This window comes from Cryptomeria japonica, chromosome 7, assembly GCF_030272615.1.
Source record: "Cryptomeria japonica chromosome 7, Sugi_1.0, whole genome shotgun sequence".
Classification (NCBI taxonomy): Eukaryota; Viridiplantae; Streptophyta; class Pinopsida; order Cupressales; family Cupressaceae; genus Cryptomeria; species Cryptomeria japonica.
In genome coordinates, this window is record NC_081411.1 from 503091297 (window position 1) to 503108916 (window position 17620).

Consider the following 17620-nt stretch of genomic DNA (forward strand, 5'->3'; position numbering starts at 1 on the left):
TCCTTCTGAAAGTGATCCAAAAGTTCCAAAGAAGATACTTCGAACTTTTTCTGCTATCTTGTCAATGGCCATGTCAGCTTCAACTATCATTTCTACTCCAAGAATTGTTTCAGCTGCTGCTACAGTCTTATCATTTATTGTTTCTATCATGTTTGCTACTCATTCACAACCACTATTGATGCCTTCAAACATACTTCTTCTCATTTTGAGTGTAGAATACCATACATGAAAGTCATATTTCTGCCCATTCTTTACTATTCCAGCATCCAGCAAGGTTTGTCTTGGAATATCCATTAATACTTGTAACCTCGGAATGGTGAAATCCCTTGTATAAACAAAGACATCATAAGAAGCCATAAGAACAGCAATACTATCGAGTATGGTTGAAGTGTATCAAATACATGAGCCAGCTCTCCTACAAATTCGTTGGCCTTAGTAAAGGAAGTTTCAATCCATCTTTTCAACATTTGGGAATTATTTCTCATTTCCTCCAAATCATCCACTGAGTCTGGCGGAAGCAATGTTGGAGGCATGCTTGAGGGATCAACTCGCCTTATAGGATTATTAAGTTGTTGCACAAAATTCTAAGGCATTCAATTCTTTTTCTAGTTTCCTACTATGTTGTAGTTCAATTTGTAATTTCTCATGGAATGTCTTCACTGTATCATCCAAGTCCTCCATTGCCTACGTCGTAGTAATACGTCCTAACTCAATTGTCTCCAAATCATACTCATCAGCAGTGCTTTCATATTGTGGCTTGTCCACTCCTCTTGGAGTAGCAATTTGTATGACTCAAGATCCAACACTATCTTTTGTGATCTTTGAAAGCTTAATAGACTTCCTCTTCTCTTTTGTTGGACCAATTCTATTCAAGAAGTCATCCACATTATCAATTGTTTCATCCTCAATCACTATCACTTCCTTACTGATTCTTTCTTGTAACCATGCTGGAATAGTGGATCTTTCTTTCTCTACTTGTAACTCCTTAATTTGATGTTCTGCTCAAGGTGGAGAAGTTGCCTCATCATCATGATTTCCTATATCCACGTATTCATCTTCAGCTTCCTTATCATTTGCAACTGCTTCTTGTGTTCTTGAGGTTCTTGTATCTAGGGCGGTTTTCCTTTTGTTGTCCTATCTCCTTGATTATCATGTATAGTGGATTCCAATGATTCATTCGCACCTTGATCACTACCTCCCTTCCAAGGTGATTGTCCTTCATTGTTGGCCATCTTGTTCATATTGACCTCGTGGATGGAAGAGGTGGTGGAAGGATGACTTGTTCTTTGTTTCTTCTGCTTTGACCCCTCCTTGACTTCCTTCTCTTTTGTAGCTCATAGGTTGAGTTGACTAGGTAGCATTCTCACTTATGCTTACACTTTCTGTTTCGTCATCTGAAGAATCCGGATCTCCCATCATATCAAAGGTGAGTTGCACATTTTGACTCTTCAATTTGTTATTTTTATATTCTAACCATCCTTTTGTGTAAGCCAAGATAGGTCTCATCAACTCATTCATCTTAGTGACTTCTACTTCAACCCAATTGACTTCCATTTCTTTGTCCTTCACTTGCTCATAAGCACATTGGAGGCGCCTTCCATCATCCTACACTTGATCTGGGATTGTGAACACTCTAAATGTCCTAATGATATCTATAGGCAATTTGGAGAACATCAATTTTCTAATCTCAAAATCATCTTTGACATTCATCCAATAGTCTTCTATATGTGGCATGTGCTTGTGTTTGTTACCATTCTTCCTCCTCATGTTGTTGTATGGATCAAAATTAGTCCTTAAAGGATATTCAATGAAGGGATAAAATTTCATCTCCTCTTCTACTCTTTCAATTGCCTGCAAAGATGGGCATACCTCCAATGATTGTCCAACCACAATGGGAAAGGAAATCCTACCTTATGTTTGTCCTTTTGAGTCTTGTCATATGCAACTAATTCCCTCAACACCTCCAACAACACTATCTTGTCGGTAGGGTAACATGAAAGCTTGTATGGTGGAAATGAGCATCCTTGAACTTGTATGTGGGTGAACTTGGGAAACTGAATGAACCAAGCACCGTATTTCTTCACCAATCCCTGTGCCTACGAGGATAACCTTTGATGGATGCCGCCTTGCAACTTTCTTGTTATATGCATGGAGAAGGCATCGTTCACCCTTCGATAATGTGCTTTGTTATGAAAATGTAGTTGTGTGTAATTCTCACATACCCTTATTTCTCCCTTTCCATTCCCTACCGAGCCTCTATACATCAATCATGTGTACTACTTGGCTCTGGCTAGTGAGTATATGATGTAGGAGCTCAGATGAAATTGTTTGGTGCGCTCAAGTCTTCTCAATTGAAGATCAAGATTGTTGCTTATAATCTTGGCCCAGATGATCTTTTCATTTCCGGTTGTTATTGCTTCTATGAAGAAAAACATCCATTTCTCAAATGAGGAGGCGTGTGGACTTCCCATGATCCTATTGAGTAGGGTAATCAAATCATTGAATTCCTCCTTGAAGTCTATTCGGTGGAGGTTGCTTGGCACTTTGTTGAGAGCAGGCCGAGCCTTTGACAACCAATACTTATTTATGATACTAAGACATTTGTCAAGGTCATTCTCATATATCGCCAATGCTGCTTCTTTACTCTTGTATATCATGTCCCTGGGCTCAAGTATGTTGAATGCCTCATTTATAGCAGTCTCCAACAAGAATGCTAACACTTCGCCATCAGGTGTCTTTATTTGCCTTGTATTAACATCATAGTGTCCTGCACATTCAATTATTATTTTGTTGCATTGGATGGCTGGAAGGAAACCAGCTGCTTGGATAACTCCACTTTCAATCATTTTCTCTGAAATCCCAGTTGGCTTGCTTGTGTAGATAGGGCCTTGAAATTTCTTCATGTCAGTCTTGCCTAAGTTGGTGTCTCTCACATTTGCCCATAACAAGGTAATCTTTGATTCAGGTAGTGCTCCTTTCGCATCTTCCTTGATGAGAACTTGCCTTGTGAGTCATCCAGCTTTCGAGGCTGCCATCTACCTCCTGCAAGAGGATGCTGATAATAATCTACAAAACTGATGTTCAAAATTTGCTTTTTACTGATCAAAATTCTGTTCTAAAATCCTCCTATCTGTGGTAATTTTTATTTCTCAGATTGGATTATGTTGTGTTTTAAGCCTGATTGAGGTCTGATCTTGACCAAACTTGCTGTTGATGATCTCCTTATCCTGAATTCGCCTTTGTCACGATGTTGTCATTGCAAAGCCTCTCTTTATTTATTGAATCTTCTTCATGCTGCTGATCCCTTGCCTTTACTGAGGTGATGAAATCTTTCTTTGAATTGTTGTTCTGATAGTTCTATAATCAGACTTGCTCTTGATTTTTTTCTTAATTTCCTGCAAAGCAAACAAGAAGACATCAAACATCATAAAGTATATATTAACTTTACCTGTCTTTCATCTCTATAAGTCTGATTTTATTTGATCAAATGATGTTTTTAATTTTAGTTGATCACTTTCTCATTCTGATTTTATGTTTGCTACAAGTCTGATCTGAAAATCTTTAACTTGATCTCAAACATCCTAAATTAAGAATCGCCTTCTTTGATCAATCGAATAATGAGGGAATTAGCTGACCTTTGCAAATTAAGATCCCACCTTGATGAAGAGTTTGATGATCAAAATCTTTCAAAATTAATTTCCTTTTGGTGGGTGGGCCCTCTTTCATCCTAGCTGGCGTTAGACTTTTCCATACCCATGCTTTGGTCTTAGACTCTTAAGTATGGCATGCCACGATGGCAAGGTGGAGAGGCATGTCTGCGAGGAAGAGGGGGGTCATGGAAGGTGCCGATTTGGAGGATGAAATAACCAAAAAAAAATATTTCCTTTTGATTTTGAAATGTTTTGTTTTATTTCCTCTATTTAAATTTCCTTTAAATTCCTATGCATCGAATTTTTTTTTGGTTATTTCATCCTCCAAATCGGCACCTTCCATCATCCTTAATTTGCTTTTATCGTGATTTCCAATGGCCAAGGTGTGATCGGTATTATTTTCAAATGAAATATTTCCTTTTAGTGTGTGGGCCCTCTTTCATCCTAGCTGTGTTAGACTTTTCTATACCCATGCTTTGGTCTTAAGTATGACATGCCGCGATGGCAAGGTGGAGAGGCATGTCTGCGAGGAAGAGGGGGGTCATGGATGTAAGTGAAGCACATGTCGCGATGGAGAAGGGATGGAGGATGTGGGTAGGAAGCATATGCCGCGAGGGAGAAGGTAGTGCGGGATGTGAGTGAGGAACGTGCCGTGGTGGGAAGGGAGTAAGGGAGGTCGGTGTGAAGAAGGTGTCACGGTGGAGATAGGGATGAGGGATATAAGGTAAGGATGTGCTGCAGAGAGGGAGCTGCTGAGGGATGTAAAGAAAGGAAGGTCGGTGGGGGACAGGATGTAAGGAAATGAAGGTTGGTGGGTAAAAGGAGATATAAGGATGGGATGGGGTAGGTTTAGGCTAAGGAAATAAAGGGAGGTTTAGGATAGGATGATGCGGGAGGTAAAAAAAAAGGGTAGTAAACATGTGCTTCTATGAGCTTCCCATAATATTTCACCATAATTTGTGCAATCTTGAACTTAGAATAGCCCAAAGGCTCTCCTTGTCCTAATTCTAGTGATAATTCTTGTCACCTATCCTTGCAAAATCTAAAGCAAACAGGAGTCCGAATGATGACCTCTTTTATCTATGTGATCCATTCTTGTCTTACTTCATTAGGCTTACATTCTTACTATGATGTAGGCTTTCATCTCAGCACTGAGATATGCCTGTTTTGCTTTTCCTCTCCAAAATTTAATCCAAAACGAGGCATATGCTCTTAATGGCACTTCCATTGGGGTTCCAATCAGCATCCTTGTCCATCACAAAATTGTGTATAAATTATTCAGAACTGAACTTTAGCTTTCTAGATGATGCAAAGAAAGCATTATAGAATGTAGAGGACCTGCTCACATCCCTAGGTAGTCCAAGAGAAAATCATTTCAAAGTGTATCTTGTAAAGCTGCTCTTGCATGTTCAGAGCACTCTGAAAGGTAATCTGACAAACAGTCTCCTTGGCTTCTCTATGCTCTTTATTTTCTGCCTTTTGTTCACACAACTGTTTTTATAGTTCTTTGTTTTGATGCTTAAATTTTTGCACTTGTTCTTTCTTAGCTCCTGTACAATTTCCTGGTGCTTCTTAATTGTCATGTCAAATCTTGTAACTGAAGGACTTATTCCACAGCAATTTCAAACTCCAATTTGGCTAGACTCTTCCTCAAATCCTCCAATTATTTGTTGTTTTTCAAATGTCCCTTTTGTCACATTTAGTCCCTCAGTCTGTGCCTGCAAAAGTATTTGTAGAGTCCAATTCTTCTTGTTGTTCTAAGTTCTAACTGTTTATTGCTTGGAATTTGCTCGACTGCAATTCCTTGTGCTCCTTGTTCTGCTAACAGAATACATCCCATATTAAGCCCTAAGCATTTATCCCCCTGCTATAAGTCCTCCTCCAAGAGCAATCTCTAAATTTTCTGTCTTTGCTGTACTTCTTTCTATCACATCAGCAATGGATATAAAACCTGCTTCCTAGATTGGCTGCAACAGCCATATCACATACCATGACACTAGGGTTTGAAGGTGGTTTAAAGCATCCATCAGTATTATTTTAAGGAAACCGTGATGGGCATGGTTTGACAACCTCCCCTTCTAGACCTCTCCAGCCATATTTTTCAATAATTAAAGAAGAAAATGCAGCATATTCACCTTCCTACCATTATGAAAATGAGACGAGAATCAAAAATAGTACCGTTAAATTTGGGAAAATCTACATTCATGGGTGAAATACTTCAACCTTGTCCAATGGAACTGGAAGCAAGATTTGTTTGGTCCCCTTGCCATCCATCATGGTGTTCTCTCCCAGTTGCAAAAATTCCTAACAAGGTTGGTATTGTCAACCCTTGAGTGAAAACCAAGACTCACCCTTTTGAGGTAATCTGATCTCCACAAATACAAGTTCCTATGTTATTCCTATGTTATCATGTCAAGCCCCCAAATCCTAACACTCTTCCATCTTGAAAACCCTAGGAAAACTCTAGGGCATTTTCTTCGTGTAAATGCTAAAAGCACACAATGAAGCCCATCCATTTGTTTTCTTGTAAGATTTGTACCTCCTTAAGATTTGTTGCAAAGATACCATCGGTTCATGATGTTTCAATCTCCCTCTCACTATGCAAAAATGTAGCAACATGGTCCATGAGCTTCCTTAAACACACTACCATGTTTCCACATCAAAACCCTAGAAAAAAGTTGTAGAGAACTTGGCAAGGGAGTTGTGAACAAATTGATGTATGACTAGATATAAACAGATCACATCTCTTACGTTGGAAGTGAGTGCCAAGCTTTGGATATTAATTGCTTTGCATTAATGTGACTGGAGCCACCATTTATACTAAAGTGCCTGTACACATGGAAACAGCATGGCAATCAATGTCATAATGTCCCTTTTCAATTTTTAAAAAATGACTCAGCACATCAAAGTTAGGGGATGACACAGGCACATACCCCCTCCCCAACTTAGTAAGAAATCATCCTTTATAGGCCAAAAACAACATACAGAGGGAAGGGAATGGGAAGGGAGGTGATACAAAGAGTATAAATAATCATATTGAACCTTGGTTAACCAATATCATTCATTGCAGATGTAAACCAATTTGAATGTCATGAGATCTCTCACAGCATCACTTATACATCAACGCAAATGATAGAAACTGTACGATAGTCAAGAAAACCATAAAATAGGAAATTGTCCTTGGTTACACAAAACTAGCCCACAAAGGATAAAGGCAAAGCCAAGGGTGATTGTCAAGAAAACAGGATGAATGCCATAAGAAATACACACACACATGTATGTGTGTGTATGTATGTGTGCAACTATATATATTATATGTGTTTACCAATATGATAGAGTTATAGATGTAAACCAATTTAAGTGTCATGAGATCCCCCACAACATCAATAGTGCCTCAACACAAATTGTCCCATAGCACAAGTTATCCTACAATAGAAGTTGTCCCACAATAAAAGTTGTCTTGCAGCAAAACTTGTCCCACAACAGCAATGAAGTATTGAAAATTGTAAGTAGCAATTCAAAAATAATAAATTATTGCAATTTATTTGTGTATTATTTATTATCAACAATAGAAGATCCACTAACATCATGGTTTTCAAGTCAACAACTACCAACAGTACTTGAAGATTTTCACTTTTTTTGGGGGTTTCTTTCTAATTATATATTAAACAACTTAATGGAGGGGACATTCAAGATGCATATCACAACCTAAATGGCCTCACTTGATTGAGGAACTCTACTTTGGACAATGGTTTGTTTTACAACATAGACAATGGCCATGAACTCCAAGAACCATTCAAGCTGAATCTATGATTAGTAGTTTGATGGAGTCATTCTCAAATACAATCCTGATTTCATAGGGTCCCAACTATTGGCTATGTAGCTTACACTTAAAACCCTTTAAGAGTGATTCATAAAGAAAATCCTGGTATCATTTTAATGAATCAATCAGGCCACAAGTTGCTTTATTGCGGCATCTCAATGTAAAATACCACTTCCCATCTAATATTGTCTATGGCATGTACTCCTAGCTAAAGAGTTGTTCAAAGTGTTTTGATTTCAAATTCCATGGGAAAAACAATTTTCTCGCCATGGACAAACTTATATGGAGCGAATCCTCTAGTGGCTTTCCAACCTGTATGTGTTCTAACGTTTTCATACATCGCCCCATTGCAAATGGGGACCCCCAGCTTTTTTGTTTGGTAGCGTAGTTGTCTTAGCTTAGTCATCTAGCTTGGCAATAGTTTGACTCTTTAACCTCTTGCTTGTGAGGGGATGCAATACCTTGTCGTTAGGATATGATCAAGTCAAGCAGTTTAGCAGCTCTAAGAGCTTAAGTGATTAGTGTGAGCCAACTGATACGTGAGAGTCAAGGTAGTCTTTGGGTGATGCTTCAAAATGCAACCTCTAAGTCAAGTCAAGGTATGAGTCTTAGGTGTGATGAATAGTCAAGTGAGCAAGTAGGCATCCTTACGTTAGAGCGTAGAAGCGAGGAATGATCAATCAACTAAGGTGAAGTATTTGCTGAGGATGATTCAAGGTCTAAGTGATTATAAAAGGAAAGAAAAAACCAAGTCAACCTTATGAAGAAGTCACTTTACACTTGGTGAAATCAGCAAGTAATGAGGTTGGAGTGAACTATCCATGAGTTGCCAAAATCCAAGACCTTTAAGGTCTTGATGATGATGTTAAACGGAAGTGGCAATGAGTGAATTTACCCCTTTGAATCCTCCAAGTTTGCAGGCAAGGGTGTTGAAATGATCAACTTAGGCAAGCAATGAAGTGGTCAGCTCAAAGTGTAAATCGTGAAGTTTTTCCTTCACTAGCTCAAATCCACGGCCTAGGAGTGATTTTTCCTTGACCTCCTCAAATCCATGGCCTAGGAGTGATTTTTCCTTGACCTCCTCAAATCCACAGCCTAGGAGTGGATTTTCCTTGACCTCCTCAAATCCTTAGCCTTGAGTGCATTTTTCCCTAGGTTGCTAAAATCCACACCTCAAGCATGGAGATGGCAAGATTGATCCTTGAAGTGACGATGAAACTGTAAGAACCCTGCTAGTTCTAACTCTTCTACTGATGCAAGTACTGTCTTGTTTTTGTATTTTCAAAAGTTTTGAAGAATTTTAAGCAAAAAATAACAAGTGCGCCAGGCAAGAAATCCACATTAAACTGAATTGACAAGAAGTATAGAGCAACTCCAACTATATTAAGTATCAGGTAATTGCTACAATTGAAAATAATACATAAAACATACCTGGAGGTCCTCAGATTATTTAAATAAGAAAATTCTGGAACTTGCCAGCCAAAACTGTGAAACTGACAAAACAAGGTGCACAAGTCCAAAATGCAATTTCTTCAAGCCAGGAAAGAGATGGAATAACCTGTATGTGTTGGGCGTTGGGAATGGTGCAACCAGAATGCAAGAAGGAAGGAGTTTCAGCCCTCCAGAACAAAACGCCCCTATTCTGGACCCCACGTGCCAAGCTGGAAAATGTACGGCCAGCAAGAGTGATGGTGCGCCTGGCTTATTGGATTAAGATGCTGCAAATTGGGGCGTCTAAACCTAAATGCCCCTCCCTTATTCAAAAATCTGCAAATAACTGAACGAAATAACTTCTGATGAAGCACAGTAAGACTCCTGGATGAAGCCCTCACAATTGCAATAATTCAACTAATCTTTCACAACCTCAAAATCACAAATCCATGAAGAATTATCATTCTCCAATGGCAAACCTCTGAAACCCTTGTCAAAGAATTCCACAGAGCAAAATCAAGCAATTTCAAATAATCAATAATGAATTGAGGTTGAATTGCTTTATTCCTCTTATAACCCCAAATGGCACAAATTCCCAAAAAGGTACGCCCAATGTCATTTAAATACATTTAAATGTATTTAATTCACTTTCTATAGTCAAATTTGCTTTTGGGCGTCCAAATTCACTTAAGTGATTTTTTTTTTAAATCACTTTATAAGATTTAAGTGGCTTTTAATTTTAATAAAGTCACTTTATGACTTTATAATATCCATATAAGTTAATTAAATAACTTAACCACTAAAATATTAATATCTCCCTCAATATTCAGTCTTTTGACGTGTCATCAGAAGCTAGGATCAACACTATATAATCCCCATGTGTCTAGGTGCGCTGACTAAAAATAGCTTCACTGCCAGATTGACTTACTATAAATAGCAAGTTCCTCAACTAAGCTCAAACACTGATATACAAAGGCCTGGAACTGAAACTGAGACTGAACTGAAGACATAGAGTGACAACAATCTCCATTAACTGCCACTGAGACTCTCTATCCAAACACATTAGCCTACGAGAGTCCAAATAATAGGCTAATCCCTCGAACTCTGATGCTCACGAAAATGGGGACATTATAGAAATGTTGAACTTGCTCAACCCTTGCTTGGAGCAAATTGAAGGATGATCAAAATCATATCGAAGGTTAAGTGAATTGATCAACTAAGTGCTTGAAGTCAACAAGCTTGAACAACAAGGAAGATTTTATCCTTCACTGGCCAAAATCCATGGCCTTCCTCGCATCTTTCCTTCACCTCCCAATATCCACGGTTGTCATCAAAAAATTTCCTTTACTTACTAAAATCCACGACAGTCATGACATTTTTCCTTGGCTGCCTCAAATCCACGACAGTCATCCTAAAATTCTTCCCTCACTACCTCAAATCCACATCAGTCATCCTCAAATTCTTGCTTCACTGCCTCAAATCCACAATAGCCATCCTCAAGTTCTTCCTTCACTGCCTCAAATCCATGACAATCATGACATTTTTCCTTGGCTAGCCAATATCGACAGCAGTCATCAGAATTTTTTCTTCGATTCCTCAAATCCACGGCTGGAAGGTGGAAGACCAAGTCATTCATGACTAGCAAAGATCCACAACCTTGAGATGGAGGGTGAAGTTTCCCCTTGCCTTAAAACCCTCCCTTAGAATGGTCATTGCAATAAATGACCCCAAGCCAAAACACCGTTGGCCCCGAACACATGCCTCGATAAGCCATCATGCATCATCCTTGGTTCCCAATTCAAAGCACCAAGCAAGAACCAAAGAGGCTATATCCACATTTGTCTGATACTTATACTGGACACTCATGACTTCATCACCTAGCAACATTTCTATCAGCTGCAGAAACATAGGGTCTTCGATTGAGAAGACATTCTTCAATCTGTCGTCTATTAATTTGCTCAAGAAAGCAATTTGTCATTTCTTGGTTCGAAGAGTGAAATTTGCTTCCATTTTGTAGAGCTCACCGCCAATACACCAAACCAATCTGCCAGTCTCTACATAGACCGCCGCACATTTCAATTCACAGCAACATTCATTTCGCATGCCATAAATCTTCCTCTAAATCCTTTCACATGAGTCTTCCACTCTATCACCTACCCCCCATACTTCATTCTCGTTGATACATACCCCTCCATAATGCTCCCACACCACATTTTTGCAGCCATCATTAAATGTAGACGCCCACTTCGATAACACATCCGCCACCCCATTTTCACTACGATATGTATGGGATAATTTATACTCTCCAAACAAAGCCAATTTGGCTCTCTAATTAGTTTGGCATATTTGTTTAATTTCCAAATCTGAAACTCACCATCAATTATTGCATTCACAATAATTTTTGAATCACACTCCAAATGCAATTTGTTAGCCGATAATTTGGTCACCAAAACCACTCCTAGCAGAGCCACCTTAACGTCCGCCTCATTGTTCATCCCATCCTCAAGTTTCTAAGCTCCAATTGCTAAGATGTTACCCTTCCAATCTCAAACCACACATCCCACCCCAAATGGACTAGGATTACCTTTAGAAACTCCATCAAAGATGATTTTAACCCATCCCACTCCAGATGGACTAGGATTACCTTTAGAAGCTCCATCAAAGTTGATTTTAACCCACTCCTAGCAGAGCCACCTTAACGTCCGCCTCATTGTTCATCCCATCCTCAAGTTTCTAAGCTCCAATTGCTAAGATGTTACCCTTCCAATCTCAAACCACACATCCCACCCTAGATGGACTAGGATTACCTTTAGAAGCTCCATCAAAGTTGATTTTAACCCATCCCACCTCCAGTTTGATGCAATCGACATTTCGATTCTTGGATGAATATGGATTAACCCATTGATGCCCATTAACAGGTAAAAAACTTTATGGTTTGAACCAAGAATGTAGGCACTAGAGGCAAGAAACCCCACCATTTCTCCAAGGTTCTCCCCAAGGTAAAGCATGCTCCATTGTTAACACGGTAAAGATGAACCCGTGGAGTTTGAACCTAGGTTGTAGGCACTATAGACAAGAAGCCCCACCATTTCACCAAAGGGCCATCCCCTTATTTTATTTTTATTTACTATCGAAGACCTGACATATATTTTAAATTAATAATGACACTATGATACTCATAACAATGTCATTGGCTTTATTCACACCTTATTTCTTTTTGCTTAATTTTTTGGTGCTTTCAACCTTTTAGGTTTTATCCTTCCCTTCTCTCATTTTCCAGTCCACCTCACCTTCCCTCTCTATCTTTTTAAAGAACATGGTCTGCAATCTACCTCCATTTTGCCTCATCTTGATGATGGATCACAAAGTGTGATCTGAAAACATTAATGCAAAAGCTCATACACAATCACAACCAGAAACAATTTCAATCATTTCATGGACTGTGAAAATACATCTGTAATTTATAATAAGTGTTATAAATAAATATTGTTAAGTAAAACACAAAATCACAATAATATTTCCACGTTGTTATTGCATAGAAGATAAAATACAAATGTCCATGACATTTATAGCAAAACCAAAAGATGGAAGAACTGAAAACCACTGTGGAAAGATTGCAAAGCGGCAAATGTAATGTGCAATCATAATTCAGTAAATATGAAGAATGCACGCTACTGAAAGTACCCAAAAAAACAAAAACATGAGTTGAAAAAAGATCAAAATTGCCAAGTTAAAGACAGTCCATGAACTGCACACTGACCATAATTCTCAACTTATTAGGGCCATTTGAAACACCTAACACATATAATAATCTGACGAAGGAACAATTTACCACATGATGGCCCAGTAAGTGAATTGGATTTAATGTACATTCGAAATTTATTACTAAATAAAAAACTAAACTAAAAGAAAAGTGATTTACTTACTTGAAAGGATTACACATAGTTTATTGCAATATTATTTAATTACATAAAAGGACCAAGTATTTCTTCTGATGGGAAAGGCAATTAGATCTTTAATATTGTCGAATCTACAATATTGACATGGGATCTGTATAGTTTCATTGAACATGGAGATGTGTCTGTCTGTCTGGTGGCTCTGCTTAACCTCTTCGTGCTTTTATTTGTGATGGCACTTGCTCTTCTTTTGCTCTTAGGATACAGAGGCGAGAATCAATTCATTCACCAGAAAAATAAAATTCTTTTATGCAAGCTTCAAGGAGAGTGAGGTTTGAAAGGTCGTGAGGTTTGGAAAGGAGAGAATCTGTGCCTTTTCCACGCCTGCTGATTTGGCACCTTGGTGATATGTTGGTTTCCAAGTGCATAAAGGAAGTGAATAGAATTAGTGAATATTGCTTGGCCCATTCAGCTGATAAGTATCATGGGAATTCACATAGAACAGAATAGGCTCAGTGCCTAGGTATTTCTACTTTAAGTCTTTAAAGTGTTCATCCAAAAAAAAGCATTGAATATTTAGGTTCTCAACTTAATCTGTATGATAATCAGTTTGGATCATCCACATATTTCATGAGCAGTAATTGACAAGAACACAAATAAAAATATGATCTTTCAACTTTAACCCATGAATTACAACAAAGGTTTATACTTTAGTGGACACAGTTGTTTGGAAATTGACCCTTTGTTATCGAACACATTGCAAATGGAAATAATCAGAGACAACATTTTATCAAAAAACTTTATTTTGGGGAGAAAAAAATACCTACCAATTACAGGCAACACACATTGTATCAAATGTACATTCAAATTTTTTATTATATAAAAACAAAACTAAAAGTTTCATATTTAAATAGAACAATTGTTTGGAAATTGACCCTTTGTTATCAAACATATTGCAAATGGAAACAATCACAGACATTTTATCAAAAAGCTTATGTTTTGGGAGGCAAAATTTATCAGTAAACAAAAACAAAACTAAAAGAAAAGTGACTTAATTATTCGAATGAATTACACATAGTTTATTGTAATGTTATTTAATACATAAACGGACTAAATATTTCTTCTGATGTTGAGCAGAAATTTGGAAACTTGAGTCTTGGTTTTGCTAGTTAAAGGATGTCAGTTAATCCGATCCTTCTTATCTCTAAATATACACCTTTCCCTCTCAGTGCAATACTTTTGAGTGTGTTGCAATATGACTACTACAATTGGATCTTCAATATTGTTAAGTCATCAAACTAACACGGGATCTATAAAGTCCAATTGGACATGGTGGTCCATTTGTTTGGCGACTATGCTTAAACTTTTTCCTGCCTTTACATATGCCTGAATAAGATCATTTTGTGATGGCCCCTGCTTTTCTTCCTTTTACTCTTGGGAAACAGTGGCAAGATAATATTGGAATTGATTTATTCACCAGAAATATATGGTTGAGAGCCACATAACTGATTCATGTGATTGGCATAGAATACCTTTGTATTGGAGCAAGCATCCCCCAGCCTTGAAAACAAGCAAGTCAGTCTTTTCTCTGCTCTATTTGAAGGGAACAGTTGCTAATTAATTAAGCTGATCTTGGGTGGGCGATTGAGGCCCACCTTTCAGTAGAGGTGACTGGGATAATGGAAAGTCTTTTGTGCAAGCTTGATGGAGATTGAGGTTTGCAAGGTCATGAGGTTTTCAAGGCAGAGAAACTGTGCCTTTCCCAGGCCTACTGTTTTGGCCCATTGGTGATATGTAGGTTTCCAGATGCATAAAGGAAGTGGAAAGAATTAGTGAATGTTGCTTGCCCCATTCAGCTGATAAGCATTATGGAAATTCCGATAGGGTAGGATAGACTTAGTGCCTAGGTGTCCTATGACGTTTCTCAAAAGAAACTCTCTAATATTTATGTCCCCCACTTGATCATTATGATAATCGGTAGGAGCCTGCTTTTTCACTTAAGAAAGGAAAAAAATTGCTGGCCTAGGGTCCCTAATCCTAGTTAAGAGGAATACAACCCACAAAAAGGATTTGGAGTACACCTAAATGAATCCTTGAAAAGCTAATAGAATGACAAAGTGAGAGAAATTTTATAATAGGAACTATACATAAACATTGTCAATTCAAACATAAAATCACAATTTTATTTCCACATTATTATTTCTTGGAAGATAAAATACGAATGCACATGTCATTTATAACAAAACCAAAAAATAGAGGAACTCAAAACCACTGTGACAAAATTACAATTGTAATGTTTGCAATCAGAATTCAGTAAATATGAAGAATGCACATTGTTGAAACTACCCAGAAAAATGAAAACGTGAGTGAACACAAATTCAAAGTTGCCGAGTGAAATATAGCCAATGTACTGCTTGCTGACCATAATCCTCAACTTATAAGGGGATTTTGTAACAAAAATATTAAATCACAAAAATTAATATCCGAAGACAACCATTTACCATGTCAAACTCCACTAAAGTGAATTGGATTGAATAAACATTCAAAATTTATTACTAAATAAAAACAATCCTAAGAGAAAAGTGATTTAATTACACGTGGTTTATTGCAAAATTATTTAATAACATTAAAGAACCACATATTTTTTCTGATGCGGGGCAGTAATTCGGAAAATGTGAGTGTCGGTTCTGCTGGTTGAATCTGATCCATCTGATCCATCATATCTCTATGTATACTCCTTTCATTCTCAGAGCAATTATTTTGAGTGTGTCAAGTATGACTACTACGATTGGATCTTCAATATTCTTGAGTCTTCAAAACTGACATGAGATCTCTAGTGTCCCATGAACATGGCGGTGTGTTTGTTTAGTGACTCCATTTAGCCTCTTCCTGCCTCCACATGTGACCTGGATAAGATCATTTTGTTATGGTCCCTGTTTTTCTTCCTTTTGCTCTTGGGAAACAGAAGCAAAATAATATTAGAATTAATTTACTCGCCAGCGAAATATAATTCATTTGTGCAAGCTTTATGTAGAGTGAGTCTTGAAAGGCCATGAGGTTTGGGGAGCAAAGAATATGTTCCTTTTCCAGGCCAACAGCTTTGGCCCCTCGGTGATAAGCTGGTTTTCAGTTGCATAAAAAAATGTGGAAACAATTAGTGAATATTTGCTTGGCACATTCAGCTGATGCATTATGGGAATTCAGAAAGAGTAGAACAGGCTTAGTGCCCAGGTGTTTAAGGAGATTTTCCAACAACAAAAAAAAAGCTCTCTAAAATTTAGATCCCAGACTTGCCCTGTTAGGATCTTCTCTTTCACTCAAAAAAATGAAGAAAATTGCCGGCCTAGAGTCCCTAGCCCTCGCTAAGAGGGAAAAAAAAAAAATTAGATCTGGCCATACACTTAAACATAAACAAAGAAAAATAGAGAAGAAATGTGATGCTTTCGATTTGTTTCACGCCGTATATATCTATATGGTGCAGCCGCTACCGATATTTTTGGACTACATTATGGCATTTTTAAATGTTTTGCACACTGAATTATATTTACTCAAAGTTTATGATATATCTTGTGATGATCTAACCCGATTCAACAGCTTGGTTTGGATCATCCACCCATATTTCATAAGTACTGGTTTACAAGAACACAAATAAAAATGTGATCTTTCAATTTCAACCCCTCAATTAACACTGTGTTCTTACTTTAGCGGACAAGATTGTTTGGAAATTAACCCTTTGTTATCAAACATATTGTAAATGGAAACAATCAGAGACAACATTGTATGAAAAAAACTTAATTTGGGGGGAGGAAAGAGTGCATACCAATTACAGGCAAAACAAGTCGGCAGACATCCAAAAATGGCTTGGTGAGCATATCGTCATCAGCAGACTTGACATGAGCCATTGCCTCCAATGATGGAGTAAAAAGAGTTGTCCCCTGGCCCTCTGCCATCCCTGTAAACGCAATCGATTTCAACTCCCGTTCGACAGCGAAGCTCTAAAATAACAAGGCCTTAACGAATTGCTAGAATTCAGCGAACAGGTTGTTTCTTAATTTAGACTTGGATGCCCAATCACATTTAACCCCTTCCCCTCGTATAAGAAAACAGAGATGCAGAGCACGCCTGCCTTGGTGTCCCTCCAGATCTCACTTGAAATAATATTGATGATCATCTACAACGGTAAATAAATTGGGCCAACAGGCCATCATTAAATTTATTAGAATCCCTAAAAGTAATGACAATATGAACCCAACATTCCCATTCCTTGGCACATAGAAGAGAACAACACTTTAGAAAAACAAATGGGAACCACCTTTAATCTTATAGAGAATCTGAACACTTTACATATCAATTTATTCAGTATTGGGGAATTTAATAGTATATATATGTATATAGATTGATTTAACAAGAAGAAAACAATTTTAACATTAATAAGTTAAGATAGTGTATGGGATAGCCTATCTAATCAAAGTCGATTTCTAAAGATCAGTTTTTTGCCTATACAAGTTGATGATGAGTGCTCCCAACTTCTCAAGTTAATAAGTAATATTCTATGTTTAAGAGGTTGAGATTAATTGGTTGGACTCGAGTTTAAATCTCAAAGGATCATCTAATATGGAATTCTAAGTTGTGACTCTCGATCTATTATAGTTGACTTCTAAGGTGGAAGTGGTTTCTATGTAAGTGGATTTCTAAGTAGTTGGTTTTTAGTGTGAATGCTTGAAAAGTGCTAATATTAGTCTCATGGTTGTGTTTGTAAGAGCTTGTATTTATGTCATGTTAATGTTCATATGAACAAACTATTTTAAATGATTAACAAT

The 17620-nt window shown here is 37.7% G+C and overlaps 1 protein-coding gene across 2 annotated transcripts in view; it reads right to left on the reverse strand.

Moving 5' to 3' along the window:
• Nucleotides 1-17054, reverse strand: part of LOC131060168 (glycolipid transfer protein 1) — a 60424-nt gene extending 43370 nt beyond the window's left edge. The window contains exon 1 of one of the 2 annotated variants that reach the window (XM_057993297.2): nucleotides 16621-17054. In XM_057993297.2, coding sequence (XP_057849280.1) covers nucleotides 16621-16750 — 130 coding nt within the window. In that variant the 5' untranslated portion in view covers nucleotides 16751-17054. Of the gene's footprint in view, nucleotides 1-13627; nucleotides 13636-16620 lie in introns of those variants that run through there. The other variant, XM_057993298.1, reaches the window with a different exon arrangement.
• Between the last annotated feature and the right edge of the window lie 566 nt (nucleotides 17055-17620).